This window comes from Ixodes scapularis, unplaced genomic scaffold (genome assembly GCF_016920785.2).
Source record: "Ixodes scapularis isolate PalLabHiFi unplaced genomic scaffold, ASM1692078v2 PGA_scaffold6__148_contigs__length_123643588, whole genome shotgun sequence".
Classification (NCBI taxonomy): domain Eukaryota; kingdom Metazoa; phylum Arthropoda; class Arachnida; order Ixodida; family Ixodidae; genus Ixodes; species Ixodes scapularis.
The window spans coordinates 110,591,844-110,613,280 of record NW_024609881.1 but is presented as its reverse complement, the minus strand read 5'-3'; the positions used below and the strand labels follow the sequence as shown (position 1 = coordinate 110,613,280).

Sequence of the window (21,437 nt, the reverse complement as noted above, 5' to 3'; positions counted from 1 at the left end):
CGCCGAGCGCGGCCGAACTTCCCGTATGTATACGAATACATTTTATAACAAGTTCGTAAGGAATGGCAGAACAAACGTAAGGCCCTATGAAAGTATCGCAATGGGCGGCGTTGATTCGCCGAGCTCTATATTTTGCGTGTGCTGACGCAGTTTTCAAAAGGGTTTATTCAAAGGGAAGCATCCACTAGTTCCAACTACGCAAGCCCTGTCCGCGCCAAGGCCGTTGGTTCCTTTTTGTTGTGAGGATGTATTTCCGTAGTACGAAAGTCGGTTGCACGCTGTTTTTGGTCTCGCTTCCTCGTTTTAGAGATGTGTTATTAGCGTTCTATTTGCAGAAAGCTCTCAAGCAACAATTTAAGTATCCGACTCTGGTACGCGCTTCATCTAAAATAATAAAACGAACGCAGCAGCTGTGCACTCTTTGAATGACGTGGTGGAGACAGGTAGGAATGACTCTGTGCCTATACAAGTGCGGTTGTGCCGAAGCCAGAAAAATAGATGACGCAGCTCGCGTTGTTGCAGCTGCGGACTGTTTCGCCGGTTTGGGAAATTTGTTGAACTGTTTTGGTGCCATAATGGTACAGAGTACGAGTGACGTATTGTGTAGTGGGTGCCCGTTGTCGAGCACAGTGTAGCGAGGCTGACATCAAAAATGAAAGGACATAATTTTGGCCTTAATTCTTAGTTTTGTTTAATTTAGCCTCGAAATTTTCCGGCGCCATATGTGAACGGACGTCTCTGCTTTTCAGTAAACGCTGCGGAATCCATCTAGGGTTGTTGCAAACTTTTTTTTTTTTTTTATCGTTTTTCGATTTTTTTTTTGGGGCGAATTCGGCGAAGTTCGACTTTTAAACTATACGCAATACGAAGGCAAACATATAATATTTTAACGATTTAGTTCGTTTGTCCCAATTCTCTGATGGGTGGCGTGTCTGATCGTTCTCAGTTTTCGCGCATGCGCATAATAGTCTAATTTTCGTCGTCGAACTTTTCGTCAAAGAAGTTAGAAAGGGTCGAACCTCGGCAGGTTTGCGATATCTCCAATGGAACATTTTTGAGTAAACGCGAGTTCTGTCTGGCGGTTTGTCTGCGAACTACAAAGGAACGGCAGCCCAACGTGCCTCCCGTGCCGTCGTGCCGGTTTTATAGCGTTTTATGCCCCGTACTACACGGATACCAAACAAAAAGGGCGAAATTTGTCCAAAACAGGTGCTGACGATGTTTGTCGTGCGGGACAGTACCCTCCTCAACACTGGTCTGCGTGCTTGTAAATTTACTGAAAAAAAAAAAAAAAAAAAGGGAATACGAAGCTTGATTTTGCCGGGCTTTGACCAATACTCCATCACAATCAATGCTCCTCTCATTTTGATCTGTTCCTGATGATCTTTCCCCGATCTAATCTGCTACTCGTATCTGTGACTGTGAGATGCTCAACTCGTCTCGTAGACAGTTATTCGTGAAGGATAGTCGACATTTTAAATTTCTAATTAAAAAAAAAAGAAGAAAATGCGTGAATACTAATTTGAATTGAATAGCTCAGTACCATCTCTAGCTCGAACACTGCAAGGAGAGCTTGTATGTTGCGGTCTCTTCAGCGCTGTGAAAACTACGATTAGGAGGTATTCACTGGACGCCATATTTGAGGGCGATGTTTAGAGCGCATGCTCAGAACGAGCTCTCATTAATAGCCTGCTAAGACCGGCAACCTTGATGGTGCTAAATGCACGCTCCAAAAGGACTGCGGAAGCTCGCAGGCAGCATGCGCTGAGCAGCAGCGCACACGGATATGGCCGACAGTGAATACTCCCTATACGTACAGCGCTATTCCACTGGAACCAATATTTGCGCACCCCTAGAAAAATGCTACAATACTTGGGATGGAATGTTTTATTTTTCTCTTTTACCGGTTAAAAAAGAAAGGAAAAACATATTTTCTTTTTTTATAGGAACATGAGAGCCAGAATTTTATGTGTATCCAGGCTATTGATATGTTACCCATAAGAAGCCGAGAGGCATACAAATTTTGCTTTCGAACATTTTAATTTGAGTCGCACCTTGTGCTCTAGCTGTACTCTCGTTTTTTCTCTCCTTTGTAATCGTGATGACTAATACTCGTATTTCTTGTATTGTTTTTATCCAGGAGCTTCATTTGGTGGCTGTGGAACCAACATTTCTCAGGTGAGTCCCATTCATTTTTCCTGGACGAGGATCGATGTCTTTGGTGCATTCGAGACGTTAGCAGTGCACGCGACACGCGAATTAGATACCAGGGCCGCGTGAGCGTTTATTACGGACTTTGATCTAGTCCATCTCTTGGTACAAGATAGGCTCTAAAACCCTTAGATGAACGGCGTTGTATCAAAAAGTTTATAAGTCGCTGACTTATAATTATGAGTTATAATTATGAAAGACCCATTTAATTGTTTGCCATTGACGTTCGAAAGCGACCTTGCCCGATGAATTACAATTTCGTGACCGTACGGCAAGAGTTAGACTGACATTAAATCCACCAGGTGGCTGTGAATTTTGAAAAGGGTCCACGTAAGTGCTAGAATGATATATATATATATATATATATATATATATATATATATATATATATATATATATATATATATATATATATATATATATATATATATATATATATATATATATATATATATCCAAGATATAGAATCCAAGTTTTCAGGAACCCGCCGAAAGCCAAAAAACGGCGGAGCCAGGATTTGAACTCTGGGCCTCCCAATGTCCGGTCGGGTGTGCTAACCTCTACACCACTCCACCTTGGCTTTCTGGCGTTTCCTACCTGTCTTATTAATGCATAAGAAACGAAATGTGTCCAATCGGAGGTGTTCTGGAAACACACGCCGCCGCGTGGAACGCGGTACGACGCTTAGTGTCACGTGGTACGTGCTCGTTTGTGCTCCAGAAATCCTCCCACTGTTTGTCTCGCCCCGTGTACATGTAGTATTCTTTGTTTATGAGCTTTTAGAGACACTGTATCGTCATCATCTGCGAGAATCAAGAGCCACGTTATTGAATATACAACACGGGCACTTCACGTCATCGCACGTGGTCTCCGAGGAGGATATAAACGAATATGTGCAGGTGAATGAACCATACTTAATCCAATGAATCAAAGAATCCAAGTTTTCAGGAACCCGCCGAAAGCCAAAAAACGGCGGAGCCAGGATTTGAACTCTGGGCCTCCCAATGTCCGGTCGGGTGTGCTAACCTCTACACCACTCCACCTTGGCTTTCTGGCGTTTCCTACCTGTCTTATTAATGCATAAGAAACGAAATGTGTCCAATCGGAGGTGTTCTGGAAACACACGCCGCCGCGTGGAACGCGGTACGACGCTTAGTGTCACGTGGTACGTGCTCGTTTGTGCTCCAGAAATCCTCCCACTGTTTGTCTCGCCCCGTGTACATGTAGTATTCTTTGTTTATGAGCTTTTAGAGACACGGTATCATCATCATCTGCGAGAATCAAGAGCCACGTTATTGAATATACAACACGGGCACTTCACGTCATCGCACGTGGTCTCCGAGGAGGATATAAACGAATATGTGCAGGTGAATGAACCATACTTAATCCAATGAATCAAAGAATCCAAGTTTTCAGGAACCCGCCGAAAGCCAAAAAACGGCGGAGCCAGGATTTGAACTCTGGGCCTCCCAATGTCCGGTCGGGTGTGCTAACCTCTACACCACTCCACCTTGGCTTTCTGGCGTTTCCTACCTGTCTTATTAATGCATAAGAAACGAAATGTGTCCAATCGGAGGTGTTCTGGAAACACACGCCGCCGCGTGGAACGCGGTACGACGCTTAGTGTCACGTGGTACGTGCTCGTTTGTGCTCCAGAAATCCTCCCACTGTTTGTCTCGCCCCGTGTACATGTAGTATTCTTTGTTTATGAGCTTTTAGAGACACTGTATCGTCATCATCTGCGAGAATCAAGAGCCACGTTATTGAATATACAACACGGGCACTTCACGTCATCGCACGTGGTCTCCGAGGAGGATATAAACGAATATGTGCAGGTGAATGAACCATACTTAATCCAATGAATCAAAGAATCCAAGTTTTCAGGAACCCGCCGAAAGCCAAAAAACGGCGGAGCCAGGATTTGAACTCTGGGCCTCCCAATGTCCGGTCGGGTGTGCTAACCTCTACACCACTCCACCTTGGCTTTCTGGCGTTTCCTACCTGTCTTATTAATGCATAAGAAACGAAATGTGTCCAATCGGAGGTGTTCTGGAAACACACGCCGCCGCGTGGAACGCGGTACGACGCTTAGTGTCACGTGGTACGTGCTCGTTTGTGCTCCAGAAATCCTCCCACTGTTTGTCTCGCCCCGTGTACATGTAGTATTCTTTGTTTATGAGCTTTTAGAGACACGGTATCATCATCATCTGCGAGAATCAAGAGCCACGTTATTGAATATACAACACGGGCACTTCACGTCATCGCACGTGGTCTCCGAGGAGGATATAAACGAATATGTGCAGGTGAATGAACCATACTTAATCCAATGAATCAAAGAATCCAAGTTTTCAGGAACCCGCCGAAAGCCAAAAAACGGCGGAGCCAGGATTTGAACTCTGGGCCTCCCAATGTCCGGTCGGGTGTGCTAACCTCTACACCACTCCACCTTGGCTTTCTGGCGTTTCCTACCTGTCTTATTAATGCATAAGAAACGAAATGTGTCCAATCGGAGGTGTTCTGGAAACACACGCCGCCGCGTGGAACGCGGTACGACGCTTAGTGTCACGTGGTACGTGCTCGTTTGTGCTCCAGAAATCCTCCCACTGTTTGTCTCGCCCCGTGTACATGTAGTATTCTTTGTTTATGAGCTTTTAGAGACACTGTATCGTCACCATCTGCGAGAATCAAGAGCCACGTTATTGAATATACAACACGGGCACTTCACGTCATCGCACGTGGTCTCCGAGGAGGATATAAACGAATATGTGCAGGTGAATGAACCATACTTAATCCAATGAATCAAAGAATCCAAGTTTTCAGGAACCCGCCGAAAGCCAAAAAACGGCGGAGCCAGGATTTGAACTCTGGGCCTCCCAATGTCCGGTCGGGTGTGCTAACCTCTACACCACTCCACCTTGGCTTTCTGGCGTTTCCTACCTGTCTTATTAATGCATAAGAAACGAAATGTGTCCAATCGGAGGTGTTCTGGAAACACACGCCGCCGCGTGGAACGCGGTACGACGCTTAGTGTCACGTGGTACGTGCTCGTTTGTGCTCCAGAAATCCTCCCACTGTTTGTCTCGCCCCGTGTACATGTAGTATTCTTTGTTTATGAGCTTTTAGAGACACGGTATCATCATCATCTGCGAGAATCAAGAGCCACGTTATTGAATATACAACACGGGCACTTCACGTCATCGCACGTGGTCTCCGAGGAGGATATAAACGAATATGTGCAGGTGAATGAACCATACTTAATCCAATGAATCAAAGAATCCAAGTTTTCAGGAACCCGCCGAAAGCCAAAAAACGGCGGAGCCAGGATTTGAACTCTGGGCCTCCCAATGTCCGGTCGGGTGTGCTAACCTCTACACCACTCCACCTTGGCTTTCTGGCGTTTCCTACCTGTCTTATTAATGCATAAGAAACGAAATGTGTCCAATCGGAGGTGTTCTGGAAACACACGCCGCCGCGTGGAACGCGGTACGACGCTTAGTGTCACGTGGTACGTGCTCGTTTGTGCTCCAGAAATCCTCCCACTGTTTGTCTCGCCCCGTGTACATGTAGTATTCTTTGTTTATGAGCTTTTAGAGACACTGTATCGTCACCATCTGCGAGAATCAAGAGCCACGTTATTGAATATACAACACGGGCACTTCACGTCATCGCACGTGGTCTCCGAGGAGGATATAAACGAATATGTGCAGGTGAATGAACCATACTTAATCCAATGAATCAAAGAATCCAAGTTTTCAGGAACCCGCCGAAAGCCAAAAAACGGCGGAGCCAGGATTTGAACTCTGGGCCTCCCAATGTCCGGTCGGGTGTGCTAACCTCTACACCACTCCACCTTGGCTTTCTGGCGTTTCCTACCTGTCTTATTAATGCATAAGAAACGAAATGTGTCCAATCGGAGGTGTTCTGGAAACACACGCCGCCGCGTGGAACGCGGTACGACGCTTAGTGTCACGTGGTACGTGCTCGTTTGTGCTCCAGAAATCCTCCCACTGTTTGTCTCGCCCCGTGTACATGTAGTATTCTTTGTTTATGAGCTTTTAGAGACACGGTATCATCATCATCTGCGAGAATCAAGAGCCACGTTATTGAATATACAACACGGGCACTTCACGTCATCGCACGTGGTCTCCGAGGAGGATATAAACGAATATGTGCAGGTGAATGAACCATACTTAATCCAATGAATCAAAGAATCCAAGTTTTCAGGAACCCGCCGAAAGCCAAAAAACGGCGGAGCCAGGATTTGAACTCTGGGCCTCCCAATGTCCGGTCGGGTGTGCTAACCTCTACACCACTCCACCTTGGCTTTCTGGCGTTTCCTACCTGTCTTATTAATGCATAAGAAACGAAATGTGTCCAATCGGAGGTGTTCTGGAAACACACGCCGCCGCGTGGAACGCGGTACGACGCTTAGTGTCACGTGGTACGTGCTCGTTTGTGCTCCAGAAATCCTCCCACTGTTTGTCTCGCCCCGTGTACATGTAGTATTCTTTGTTTATGAGCTTTTAGAGACACGGTATCGTCATCATCTGCGAGACTCAAGAGCCACGTTATTGAATATACAACACGGGCACTTCACGTCATCGTACGTGGTCTCCGAGGAGGATATAAACGAATATGTGCAGGTGAATGAACCATACTTAATCCAATGAATCAAAGAATCCAAGTTTTCAGGAACCCGCCGAAAGCCAAAAAACGGCGGAGCCAGGATTTGAACTCTGGGCCTCCCAATGTCCGGTCGGGTGTTTTTGCAAAGACTTTCAAAAATCCTAAAAATTAAGGCGTTTGAGAAAAAAATAAACTGTCTTCGGGAACATACTACCAGCCACGGCGGACGTCAGAAATTGCCAAAAACCTACTAAGTAGCCAGCTAATTAACTAAACTTGGTTAATTAACTTTTTAATTAGGGGAAATAGGCATATGGTTTCAATTAGAAAGTTGCTGGGCGTTATCGAAAACCACTAAAACAGTCATTTTCAGAAAGACTTTGAGCACGTGAGAAAAGTAGTAGCGCGCTAAAGTTACCACTCGTGGAGCTGGTACAAGGCTAGCGGTTGTGGTAAGGTGCCCGCGCGATTTTTTCGCCTCTTATCTAGCCCCAGCCTTGTACCTGCTCCACGAGTGGTAACTTTACTGCGCTACTATTCTTCTCACGCGCTCAAAGTCTGTCTGAAAATGACTGATTTAGTGGTTTTCAATAACGCTGAGCAACTTTCCAATTGGAACCATATGTCTATTTCGACTAATTAAAAAGTTAATTAACAAAGTTTAATTAATTAGCTGGCTAATTAGTATGTTTTTTGCAATTCCTGACGTCCGCCGTAGTTGATAGTTTGTTCCCGGAGGCAGTTTTTTTTCCTTTCATACGCAATAATTTTTAGGATTTTCGAAAGTCTTCGCAAAAACACCCGGTATGTGTATATTATATATATAAATAAATATATGTATGTATATATAAATATATTAAACCAATTGTGTTTTTCCTGCAGCAGTACAGTCCTCATGGTATTCTTTACACTGTCCGCGTTCCAGGTCGGTATAAAACGGGATTATTTTCTTGCAAGCAGGAGTGCGGTTACGATTCTGCAAAAAGTACCCTTTGTGCACTTGGCATCAGTATAAAATGTGCCAACATAAAAAAAAAAGAAAAGAAAAAACAGGTTGGGAAAATTAATTACCAGCGAGCCGGAAAATACTGAAACCAGCGGATGTTTGAGCGAGAAGACTACCGTGTTTTTGTCACCGCAAAAATGCACTATATGCATCGCCGAGTACCTAGTCAGAAGTCATCCCAATGTATCGCTAGCGGCTTGGGACCAGAAGTCAAAGTTTCAGAACTTATCGTTATCTATTTAACGGTAAGTTCACACACTTTCCACATCGAACCGAGTGCCTTGAAACCTCTTAATATCTCTTACGACGATGGATGGATGGATGAATACGGCTGAGCCCTTTGGATCGGGCGGTAGCTTACGCCACCTAGCCATTTTGCTTTACCATTTATGCTTAGAATATTTAAATGTGAAATCTATATTCACTCCGCAGTGCAAAGAAAGTGAGGCTATGAAACCCCCTTGCCATCAGTGAATAAGAAAATACCTAGTTTTCTCTCGATTTCTGCCACCATTCACTTAATCTTTGCTTGGTCGAGAGGACACACTAGCGCCATCTATTGGGTAGCAGTGGAAACTTGGCGGTCCGGCATATTTTCTATTTCTCTCGCGCATTATCTCTCCTTTCGTGGCTCGAAAAACTTTTGTCGACGTTATAAACGAGCCTTTCTCATAGGTATTACGGACATTTGACCTCGGAAATCCCGCAAGACATTCGCTCTTGTGCAATGGAGTTCCAGGGTCACCGCATAGATGGCGCCAGCGCAACCAGTGTGTTCTCTCGTCCTAAGAAATTTTAAGAGGCTTCAACAAGTCTCGTCTCTCTCGGTCGTACTCTGTTGCAAGCGTGTGAAGGGGCCTTTACAGGCTATAATTTAAGCCTTGTTAACCACGATTTTGTTCACTTTCAGTGAACAAATAGTGGTTCAACGAAGGCCCCGTACTCAGGGCGATGAATGGCGTATAGTCGTAACGAACCTTATTTTCTCATTGAATTAATCTGAAAATCGCTTTTGTAACTTCGTAAACGAGATGAGGATGTTCTAAATTTCTTTCGCACCTGGTTTCCACCGCACTTGTGCTGCATTTGAAAGGAGTCTGAGCGGTCGGCGCAGCTTGGTTTATCTTTGCGGCAAGAAAATAAAACATGGTTTTCTTTTCTCCCAAAGACCCGGTGTATGTTCATGAGCACTTTCACCCAATTCTTCTAACGCCTCTGTAACAGCTGCTGCAGCAAGATGCTTTTAAATAGGATCCCACATTGTATGTAAGTACTGTACATATATGAGAAGTCTCGGGGAGAGATAAAATACCCATTAGGAACGCGCATTTCATTGCATATAGTATGTGCATGTTCGTACATTTCTTACACGTATTATGTGCCTCCACTCGTGCACCTGTGTACAAACATATATTCTGCTGTGGTCTCTTTGTATCTCGGGAACACTGCAACAAATATACGAGTGCTCTTTTCCTTTTCAACATCTAATGAACTGGGCGAAAAATGCGAGACAGATGTTTTACTATTTTAAAATTTAGATGCATACTGCTGCTACTTCTCCGCATAATCACCGTATAATTTATGTTATGACCTGTCACAACCATTTGGAAGGCCCCCTCTTAGAAGGATGACTTTATGATCACTGTACATTTATTCTGAGCAAATATGCTAGAATGGGCTCTTTGTTTTTTTACTGCCTATCTATTGTTTGTTTATTGACTTCTATTACGACTTATTTTACTGCGCGCGATCTACCGTAATTACCCGAGAGATAGCCCACCTAAAATCGAAAGCAAATCGAATGAAAATAAGGAGTGAGCACACTCTCGGTGTGCGATCAAAAAAAAAAAAAGTTTAAAAAATGCTAGTTTTAGGTTTTGTGACCTGTGGAACTTGTGATTGCAGGAAGGGGTGATGAACCAAGGACGACTGTCCTTCCCAATCAGCAATGTTCGCTCCCGTCTTGGCCAAGTAACGCCATTTCTGCCGGGGTGGCCAGAGCCCTGCAGTTACTTAAAACTTTCCCTGTGGGTTAAAGGGATGGTGAACCGAAATTTGGATTTCAGAAAACATTGCAGCAGCTGTAGGCGGGACGCTACAATCCCTGCAACACTACTCGTAAGGCGATATCTCAAATCGACGGCCGTATTTTTGAAAAAAAAAAGGTCGAAATTGAACGAGGCCGACGAGGCGCGTGACCGTCAAGATACCCAGTTTCCTCCTCTCTTCGTTTCGCCCCCTCAAGGCGGCGAGGCGGAGAAGACGCGAGGCCGTTCCCTCTCCTTCTCGACTCTTCTCGGTAAAACAAGACGTAAACATATTTGTCAAACGCGGCTCCTTTTAAAAAAAATAGGTAATCCGTTCGATATATCGTTGTATGAGTGATGTTTTGATGTTTGTAGCATCCCCGTTACACGCTTTTGCCGCCGTGCTTTGTGGAATCCAGATTTCGGTTCAGCATCCCTTAAAAAAAAGGGTGGGCTATCTTTCGGGGGTGGGCCATCTCTCGGGATATTACGGTATGTTAATTGCATTGCTTCTTCTGCGGTATGCACGGGTAATGAGAGTTTGTCATGCCATATAGCGCGACCTTTTTTTCTTCCCTCGGTCCCTATACCATTATACCGGTAATAGGAATAAACTAATAATAATAATAATAATGTTAAAAATAATGGTAATGTTACCGCCTGGATTCTCAGCGAATATATTGCTTGTTCAGCAAGACCGTCCGTCGCCACAAACGTAAATCCCTCCCTGATTCCCCCCCCCCCCCCCCCCTATCATCGTGGACGTTTTTCCTCCCCAAAACTTCATGCATTTTCCTCTGTGCACATATTTCACGTCTGTAGTGTCTGACAGTCTTGTCGACTCACGATGGATTGATCAACAAATCAGGCAGCAACCTTTTTTGCGGAAGGCTTCCAAAACCTAGTTACCCGTCTTGATAACTGACCAAATCTATGCGGCAATGACGCTGGGAGGTTGCTATCCATATGTATTTAAATTTTGTGTATATTAAATCATTTTTTATGAGTCTTGTTTTTTGTCGGAGGTAAAAAAAAGGAAAATAACAAGCCCTCGCACTTAATTAATTTAACATCCGGACTATTTCTGTAGGGTACTATTCTCCCGTATGCAGGGATTTCGCGTCGAAGGGACAATGGAACAATTTTTCTACATTCAATACGTACAGCTTAGAATCATTCCCTGACGTTTATGACCTAATGAAACAAAGGTTTTACAGCGGAGCTGTTAAGGGCTAGTTTCCACAGGAGCGTGTCTCCCGCAAAGAAATGTTGACACAAAACTCTGGACAGCTACCGCCATCTATGAGCGACGGCGGCAATCAGACAATCTGCTTGCCGGCCTTGCTCATAGATGGCGACAACCTTTCCAGCGTTTCCACTCTGATTTTCATCAGAGTGGAGAGGCTAAATTTCTCTAAACGTCGCCCTAGATGTCGTCTCTGAGGTCGTCTCAGAAGTCGTCCTTGAGGTTGTCCTAGACACCGTCCAAGAAGGCTTCCTTGAGGTCATCTGACCATAGTAGAGCTTCGCTGGTCTTCCTTTTTCACCAGAGTGGAAAGGCTGGAAGTTTTTTTTTTATTTCTCTTTCTAGGCAATAGTAGTCGCAGAAAAGAAACATAAACGAGAAAAACGAACACCGTTTACCTCCTCAACTACAGTCAGAAAAAGCAGTCTCGTGATATAAAGCCGATTATACGTAAAACCCGTTTATAACGAACAGCAGGAAACGCTACGACCAGTTCGATATAGAAAAAACATCTACAGCGAACTGTCACGATGCGTTCGTTGTGAGGCGAGAGCTTCTCCTTCTTTCTCATCTCTTCACCTCGGCCTTGTAACAACGCGCTGTAAAGATTTTATTTTTTTGCATGCATGCAGTTTTTTTTAGTTTTTTTTAGCTTATCTCCTTTTTTGAATTGCTTCGCTTCGTGAGCAAACGCTTTGGGATGAAAAGCTTTTTGTGTGTGTGTGAGTGCGTGCGTGCAGAGTGTATTTTTTAGCTTTCTACCATTCTGAATCGCTTCTCTTAGCTCAATTTTGTTCGCAACTTGAGCTTTTGGAATTTGATTTCTTTCCTACTTCTTTTTGGGGGGAAGGGACAAACTAGAAGACGATTGTTTGCGTGTTTCTGAAAGCCTTCCCGGGGGAAAAAGTTCGATATAGCCAATATGGTTGTTCGTTATAAAAAGTACTTTTTACATGCTATTTTTATTTAAATTTTCAGTGAGTTCGATATCGACAATAATTCGCTGTATGTGGGTTCGTTCTAAACGGGTTTCACTTACCGCCAATGTTTATTATTTTTTTTTTTAGCATAGTTCCGCGTGGCAGTTGGCAGAGCACAGGGCGGTCGCCGCGATGGGGCGCGGACCACTACCCGAATGCACGTCGAGGCATTGATTGTCACGAGCCAAAATCGAATGCCTATGCCGTCTTCGTGTGCAATGTATGTGCAGCATTTGAATATCGTCACAGCGGGGATCGCAAAGCTCGATGACGCACTCCTGGGCCGGTTTGCTCATCTTGCGGCTGCGGACGCGGCCGCGGCCAGGAGGGATTTTTACGTCACGTGACCAGCTCCATGGGGACAAGGAAGTACCTAGCGTCCCTGCCTAATGGCGGAGAGATCCGCATCGCTTCAAGCACAAAAGCCTAATTTCGCTCGCAGAAACTAATTGGAGGGACTTTCAACTGGAACCTAATTGACCGCCCCTTTATACTGTAGGAGCGGCAGGTAAAGTTACGGCCAGGGAGGGCAAATAGGAGCCAAAATAAAGAAAAATCCACACGAGATAAAAGCGGTAGCAGTATTTTATATACCTCCGCCGGCGCCGCGCCTCGCGCCTTCTGTTGTGGTCGAGAGGTTAAAGCGCCGGTACTTGTCGTCGCGGCGTGAAAGTTCCGGGTTCAAATCGCGCTAGGGACTTATTTTTTTTTGTTTTTGTATTTTGCGCGTGTCTTACTTTTGAACTGTGATCCTTCTTTGGAAATCATCCACTTGCACTACTGCACCTTACACGCTTTTACTGTTAGTCCCACCTGTTCAATCGAAACACCGGGAAGAGGAAAAAAAGATCAACGCAAGTTAACGCGCTAATGCAATCATTTCCTAATGTTCATTAAAAGGAAACCAAGCTAACAGCATCAGTATGGCTTTCACACAAGCGGAGCCGAAACAAGCATCCTTTCCCCAGCGTTTACAATTTTATCTGTTTTCAAATAACGCTCTTGCTACGATTCCTTTCAATAACAAGAGACGCCTATTTAGGACTAATAAAAACTGCAGTTGTAGCAATTAAAAAAAAAAAAAAAAACAAGCAAAAAAAAAAACAAAAAAACAAAGAACTAGCAGCTGTGGATACATTGATTGAGCGAAATCCTACAAGCAAGGCAGCAGGTCAAACGTCTGAGAAAGTAGTAAAACTGAACTCAAAGAGATCATACTTTTACTTGCATGGAATGAGATAAAAAGTATATTTATACTCTTTACATTTTGTTGTGGCAATCGTTTTGTAATATTAACACATTACTTGTTGAATTTTAGTAGAATAGCACACGATCACGACCAAATGCAAAATTGAATCAGGCATCGACCATCGCAAACCCTCTCTCTAATGCAAACACCTAAAATGACTTTGGATCAAGAAATGGAATTAATTAAAATTAATTCCATTTGTTGATCCAAAGCCAGTTTAGGTGTTTCCATGAGAGAGAGGGTTTGCGATGGTCGATGCCTGATTCATTTTTGCATTTGGTCGTGATCGTGTGCCATTCTACTAAAATTCAACAAGTAATGTGTTAATAATACAAAACGATTGCCACAACAAAATGTAAAGAGTATAAATATACTTTTTATCTCATTCCATGCAAGCAAAAGTATGATCTCTTTTAGTTCAGTTTTACTACTTTCCCAGACGTTTGACCTGCTGCCTTGCTTGTAGGATTTCGCTCAATCAATGTATCCACAGCTGCTAGTTTTTTTTTTTGCTTGTTTTATTTTATTTTTTTTAATGGCTACAACTGCAGCTTTTATTAGTCCTAAATAGGCGTCTCTTGTTATTGAAAGGAATCGTAGCAAGAGCGTTATTTGAAAACAGATAAAATTGTAAACGCTGGGGAAAGGATGCTTGTTTCGGCTCCGCTTGTGTGAAAGCCATACTGATGCTGTTAGCTTGGTTTCCTTTTAATGAACATTAGGAAATGATTGCATTAGCCCGTTAACTTGCGTTGATCTTTTTTTTTTCTTCTTCCCGGTGTTTCGATTGAACAGGTGGGACTAACAGTAAAAGCGTGTAAGGCGCAGTAGTGCAAGTGGATGATTTCCAAAAAAGGATCACAGTTCAAAATTAAAATACGCGCAAAATACAAAAAAAAAAAAAAGCCCCTAGCGCGATTTGAACCCGAAACTTTCACGCCGCGACGACAAGTACCGGCGCTTTAACCTCTCGACCACAACAGAAGGCGCGAGGCGCGGCGCCGGCGGAGGTATATAAAATACTGCTACCGCTTTTATCTCGTGTGGATTTTTCTTTATTTTGGCTCCTATTTGCCCTCCCTGGCCGTAACTTTACCTGCCGCTCCTACAGTATAAAGGGGCGGTCAATTAGATTCCAGTTGAAAGTCCCTGCAATCAGTTTCTGCGAGCGAAATTAGGCTTGTGTGCTTGAAGCGATGCGGATCTCTCCGCCATTAGGCAGGGACGCTAGGTACTTCCTTGTCCCCATGGAGCTGGTCACGTGACGTAAAAATCCCTCCTGGCCGCGGCCGCGTCCGCAGCCGCAAGATGAGCAAACCGGCCCTGGGGATTGCATTGTTGGCGTTGTCCCCACAGCTCCGTCATCAAGTTTTGCGAAGGAGAAACTGAAGGAAAAGGTCCGCCTTTAGCCTCGGAATTCCACCGCGACGAAGACGCTTCTTGTTCAGTGGTGTGGCGTTCGAGTATCCTCGGGTCCCATTACTGCCAGTAAGCTGGAGTAAAGCGAGAAACGTTCGCCAATACCGTTGCGCAGCCCCTTTAAGTTCACGAAATACAAATTTCCCAATAAGAAAGAAAGAAAGAAAGAAAAAAGTGGGGAATGTTGGTTGTTTTTGTGCGACTTACTGGGTATTTTTTGTTTTTCAAGTACATTTCTCGAACACTTGAAGAATTCACCGAGTCGACAGTTTTGTTACACGACTAATGCCGCAACAACAAAAGTCATGAAATGGCCTTTCAGTCTTTCAGACAGCGGACATTGAAACGTACAAGGATGCAAGTGCATTGTTTTCGATTCTATACGGACATACAGCTTCCATCCTTGGGCAAATTGTGCCGCTGCCAATGTTGTTAAAAAAAGAAAAAAGATAGAAAAAAAAAGCGGGATATTTGGGAAGGGGGGCGGGGGGGATTGTTTTCTACCTTCTCCCTGAAATTTCAAAATTTAATGTAATCAATACGAGGGAGGGAAAGACAAATATCCCCCTTCCCCGGTCTCTCAAACAGTTGCGACGCCTCCGGCGTAGCTGCGTGGCTTCAGGGAGACTTGTGAGCTTCGACGAGCAGTCTTGCTTTATAGCCTAGGTCTAGGAGTGGCATTTTTTTCGCGTGTCTGGTAGTATGCAATGATAGTGATAAAGGCGTCAAGGAGACATTACGAGCTATACGTCCACAACGTTACGGCTACTTTGAGATAGCGGCGAGCCTTGGTTTTTTTTTTTTTCTTCGACTTGGTTCATCCAGGGCCAGAGAGTAACATAAAGCTCCGGTGAGCAATAGCAAAAGTCTGGATTCCAGAAAACTGGGCAAATATGACAAGTCTAAAAAATTAGGAAAAAAAAAAAAAAAAAACAGCAGGGAAACATAGACAATTTATTTACCATTTTCAATATCACTTACTCCACCTGGCGGAAGAATGGGTTGAAGGATTTCCAGGATGAAGCAATCTACACCATTAGAAAATATATGCAAAAAAACTAAATGTCTGGAAAAAAAAAAGAAGCAAACTTGGGGGCAACATATTTATTTATTTATGCAAATATCCGCTGCGCCGTTAGGCGTATGCACGCACACTATATACTTCGTTTCACCTTATGTTGTGCCGCAGCGAAGGCTGGAAGCGCGAGCTCATAGCGTTGGCAGCTGCTCTTAATTCACGAGAGCTTGTGCCGTCGAGATGTGCCCCAGAGCAAGGAGCTCGCGCTTGTAGCCTTTCTCGCGGTACATCATAAGGTGAAACAGAGTATAGACGCTTTGCAGCAGCTGTGCATGGGCGCCGCCATAACTGACCTTCAGTTTTTCTTTCCTCTTAAGCGCGAAACACATGTACGACGAAACCGTCCGATCCGACGTCCGACCGCGCAATACGACGGTCGGAGGCGAGGGTTTTCAACGCTCTCCGATGCTACGAAAACCGTCCTCCCAAGGTCATTCCGGCAGTCCGCACGTCGGATCGGACGGTTTCGTCGTACATGTGTTTCGCGCTTTATTGATTTTTTTAAACTTCATTATTACCATAGCAGGCCAGGTTATTGCCATCTTAAATTCTATTGCGTCCTTCTACACAGCATTGGCCTTTCTGGAGGCTCGTCAACGCCCGTTTCAGTTGCTCGCTTTCTCCATAAGACAAAAGAAGGTCAGCAATGGCGGCTGCAATCTGGCGCGTGTGCAAAGCGTCTGTAGATACAAAGGGAACGTTCGTGGAGCTCTGCATCTAGCTTCACTGTCACGAGAGGTTATCGAAGCTGAAAAAATAGCCAGGCTGGACAAGCAATGCGTCAGTGTCCCATACTTAGCTTTATCAAAGAAAGAATTGGATTATCTCGAGATAACATCAAAGCACCAGTAGTGGTGGAAACTAATTTAGTATTTTTTAAAATTTTTTAACTGTTTAAAATTTTTAATTTTAATTTTTAATTTGTTGATTAATTTTAAAAATTAAATAAAAAAAATAAAAATAAAAAAAAAACATTTCATTTATTTTTAATATTATTCTTAGGTGTCATCTATTTATTTATTTATTTAGGTTTTTGGCTATTTGGTTCCTGGTGTTTAAAAATTTAAAATGTTATCTTTAACGACCAAGGAGAAGACGATTTAGAAATATATCTCCGAGTTGTAGTCAGCGCTGCGAGTCTGTTTCCTTCTTTTCGAACCAGAACCCCCTGAACCGATGTCTTCTGAACATCGTGGATTTGGGCGGAAGGTGGTGCGAGTGAGGAACATTGGTGAAGGAATGATTTATTGGTAGCTTGCACCGACTATTGTGCTTCGTGCTCTTTCGGTAGTTCTATTAATAATAAGTAAATTATTACGCCCGCGCAAGTGAAATCTCCAAAACACGGTATTATTTTTGAGCTCCCAGAATGTCATGGTCTGCGAGAGTTTTTTTTTTTTTTTTTTGTCTTTCAGCATCATCGAGCAATCTGTAGTATGGTCGGGAAGAACCTGCGAAAGTATGAAAATGGATAACTGTTATTACGCTCGATATCCTAGTCCACCAGTAAATCGGTCTCGGTGAATAGTCTCGGAGAAATTTACCTAGATAGTTCTATGATGCACGGAATACTGTATTTATAACGGGGAACGATCGTTTCAGTTCGTCGAGAAGGCGGTAAACAATCGTTTAGGGGAATGAAACAAAATATGTTATTTCGTTAAATGACGTCGCGTGATGGCAGGTTACGTGACGTTACGTGATGTCAGGTCACGTGACCACGAGCGCGTAGCTTTCGCTGCACTGTGAGCTTAGGACTGCGGGGGCGACGCAAAGTGCTGACACGTGCGTGTGTGCTCTGAGGGACTTTCGTTTTGCGCGGGCGTCTGTGCGACTGAAAGCAGCTGTTCAAGGCCACGCATGTGCTATTCTATTTTATTAGATGCGTGGCTGGTATGCAGTTGGTTTCAACTGCAATGTTGTTTAGTCTAAAGCCCCTCTAGTTCAGTCGGGATGTTTTTCACTTTAGATGAGCTTAGTGCGGGATTTAGAATAGGGGGCCCCGACCTTTGGGTGCCCCTAAGAAATTGGCGGACCCAAACGTAAACAAGGTTGGCGCCACCGGCTTATTGAATATGGTTTTCGCGACGCAGCGCGGCGCGCTTGCGTTTCCCACTTGCAGAGCCAGTGCGGCTGACATGCGTAATGTTTAAAAAAAAAGAGGAAATATTAAAAACGAAAAGCATATGCGCCTAGCAGGTACTTTTTGTTTGCAAATATTAGTCAAGGTAAAACAAAATACAATCGAAATCAGTATGAATACTGTTAGCTGTTTTTAGTCAAAACAATGCAATCCGTTGCGGTCTTTGTTATAGCTCTTTTCAGCCAAAACAATCCAATCTGTAGTACTCTAGTATGGCCAGTATGGCGCTCTTTCTTTGTGTTTGGAAGTTCGTGTGCAGCGACTGTCTCCGAAGGTTTAGGCCTTCAACTATGCCGAAACTGAGACGTATACAGGCGAGCATACTCTGCGAGCAGCTGCTTTATTTAGATCTGAGCTGAAGCGAGTCGGAAGCCTTGGAACACTTGCTACAGGTGACGTGCCATGCTCGGCCGATCAACACAAGCCTCCGCCTCGCCTCCTCTCCCTTCATGACGTGTCATCAGAGTCTGATCGCACGAACTCGGCTATTGGGCCCGAGCCCCAGCCGAACACTTAAGCGCGAAACACATGTACGACGAAACCGTCCGATCCCACGTCCGACCGCGCAATACGACGGTCGGAGGCGAGGGTTTTCAACGCTCTCCGATGCTACGAAAACCCTCTCCCCCCAAGGTCATTCCGGCAGTCCGCACGTCGGATCGGAAGGTTTCGTCGTACATGTGTTTCGCGCTTTACGCAGCACTCGTGCTGTGTAAGTGTGCCGTGTAAGCCAATTTACCTCTCCTCCACACGCCCGAAATGCCGAGAGAAAACAAACGGAAAGGAGGTGACTACCGACTAAATCGCGTCTCGCGCCGTCAGTATTGCTAAAAAAAAAAAAAAAAAAAAAAATGTTTTTTACGTAAAATTAATTTTTTTAAAACGTGTCCAAACCGTTGAAAAAAAAAATTTTTTTTAGGGGTTTTCTAAGGACTCTTCAACACTGATCATAGTACATTATAACTAGGGTTGTGTGTTTTTGGATAATTCCGATGAACTCCAAAAAACACCCGCCGGTAAAAATTTCGACAATTCGGATTCATCCAAAAAACTCAGAATTTCAATGTCACGCGGGCAAAACAAAAAACCGAAAAGACGGTATTATACAAATAAAGATTCTCAGGGCACAAAGCTAACTCCCCCTCCCCCCCAAAAAAGTAATTTTTTTTAAAACTATTGTAAAATCCTGGGAGACGCGCTCCACCCCTGAAAGATAGCCCACCCCTATTTTTTGGCTTGATTTGCGATATTTTTTGAACAATAAAAGATAACCCTCTTCTAGTAATATAGTAGTGTTGGAATCAATGATGGCCTCAGCGTAAATGCTGCTAGTTAGCTATGGCGGCATATAAACGAACATTGCTGACTGGGAAAAACAGTCATCTTTACTTAGGTAGTTGCCCCTTACCACGACATCCAGATTGGATGGGACGCATGACCTAAATTTTTTCCAACCTTTTTTAATTGTGTGCCGCAAGTTAGCCCACTCAAATATTTTCATCCGATTTGCTCTTGATTTTAGGTGGGCTATTTCTGGGGATATTACGGTATTGACAAAAAGTCGAAGTTCGTTTGGTACGTCATGGGCCAATGTACTTTTGGACCTTGGTCCATCACAAAAAGCCACTGTTTCAAATTCCAGTTTGAACCATACTATTTGAGCTTCTTAGAGGGAGGAGGGGCTGTGCTTTTGTGACAGTGAAAGACATGAACTTGTAGATTTCATAGGACAGGGAGGGCAGCTGAAGGTTTTATGCGACTAGGAGTTTGGCTATTCCGAAATACCGACGTTTATTGAAGTAGTACTTGTTTTCAAGATTTGTCGTGGGACAGTTAGTAGTGCCAATTGCAAGGGAACCAATGCCACATGCAGCTGCAGAAATAGATTTCGTTACCGGTTATTCGCTTTATGAATTCAGTGTATAATTTATTGAAAACATTATTTACTTTGATGAAAAGAAAACATAGGAACGGAGTAGAATTAAACTCAGAATTGCGGAGAATTGGGAATTTAATGAAAATAAACACGAACCCGGAATTTTCAGCGAAAAATAAACTCCGAAATGCACCCTCCGAATTTCACTAAAAGTAAACTCGGAAAACAAGAAATCATAGTTATTACTTAGGAAACGTATATAAAATTTGTCTACGGTTCTTGTTGCTTTGTACAAGATGGCTAGATGGCAAGTGTTTTAACCTTGTTTTGCCATATGGGTAAACTCTCACGTACTCTTCTTCTTTTCCAGTGGGGTCGGACGGAACATGAGTGCCGCATCGCTGCCGCCAGCCTACGAAACGGTCGTTGGTCAGTCTCCTGCCTGTCCCCTATTGGAGGAAAGCAGTCGGGGGCGGAGTCTGGCACCGGCTCCTACGCTGCCATTGGCCGAGCAGGGACCGCCCTCATACGAGGAGGCCATTCTTCTCTGCAGAGGGCAGCTGCCTGCTGTTGTAAGATTACAGGATTCAACATTCAAGTAAGTTCTTGCAGTTTGGAGTTTGCGCAGATGATCCAGTTATTGTAAATAAAGTTACCAAAAAGCAATGTTTTGTGTTTAAAGGGACCATGGAATGTTTTCTTCATTCTAGCTAACTATAGTACTGAGAGCAAACACTTAAAGGGACACTGACACCGCCCCAAAATTTTTTTTTTTATTTTTTTTATTTTTTTGCCAGGCGCTTCATTATGATGTCGGAGGACTACCCAATTAATATTTTGCAACAGAGTAGCGTATTGTTTTAATAAAGCCAAAAGACGCAACTGCTCGAAACCGAAACCCGACGGAGGTCGGAGAAGTGGAGAGAAGAGAGTGAGTGGCGGAAGTCACGTGGCTACACCCCACCGTGCGTTTTTTTTTTTTTCCTCTCCGTAGCAGACGACACGACATGCGGCGTGCGAAAACTGCTCGCCGTGCGATTCTTTTGCAGTTATGTTTGTTCCGCTCGCTGTTCTGTACTCCAAGATGAGTTGTTTTGTACATTGAGGAGTTGGAGATGAGTAGTGAGTGCCCGTGGTGAATTTCCATGATCGGCTCCGAAAAGAATACACCCAAGATGTTGCGTGAAGAGCTGGCTCACATGTCCTCCATCCGAAAAAAGTGGCATTGTGCGACAGAGTTTCCAAAAGATCAACGGGATCGGGACCAATGGCTGGCTGCAATTCCTGTAGAACATATACAGGCACCTCGGAAAGCGGATGCTACCTGATTTATATGCTCCTTGCATTTTGTGGAAAGTGATTACATTGAGTTCGCAGGTGTCAAAACGGAAATCCCATACCATTTAATTCAGCGAAGTATCGTCCACAACATTTGTTTGTTATTTTTTTTTGCTTGTTTCTTCAGTGATGATTGTAAAAAAAAGAAAGATATGTAAACATCAGAAAATGTTTGAAAAAAAAAAAAAAAAATGAAGTTTCACGGGGGATCGAACCCAGTCCTACCGCGTGTGAACT

At 44.0% G+C, this 21,437-nt stretch overlaps 1 protein-coding gene across 1 annotated transcript in view; it reads left to right on the top strand.

Annotated features, from left to right (window-relative positions):
* The window catches only part of LOC8050694, a 43,533-nt gene that overhangs the window by 16,755 nt on the left and 5,341 nt on the right, over positions 1-21,437 (top strand). Inside the window, exons 2-3 of the mRNA XM_029981206.4 lie at positions 2,141-2,178; positions 20,233-20,460. Of these exons, the coding sequence (XP_029837066.1) occupies positions 2,141-2,178; positions 20,233-20,460 (266 nt within the window). The remainder of the gene's footprint in view (positions 1-2,140; positions 2,179-20,232; positions 20,461-21,437) is intronic.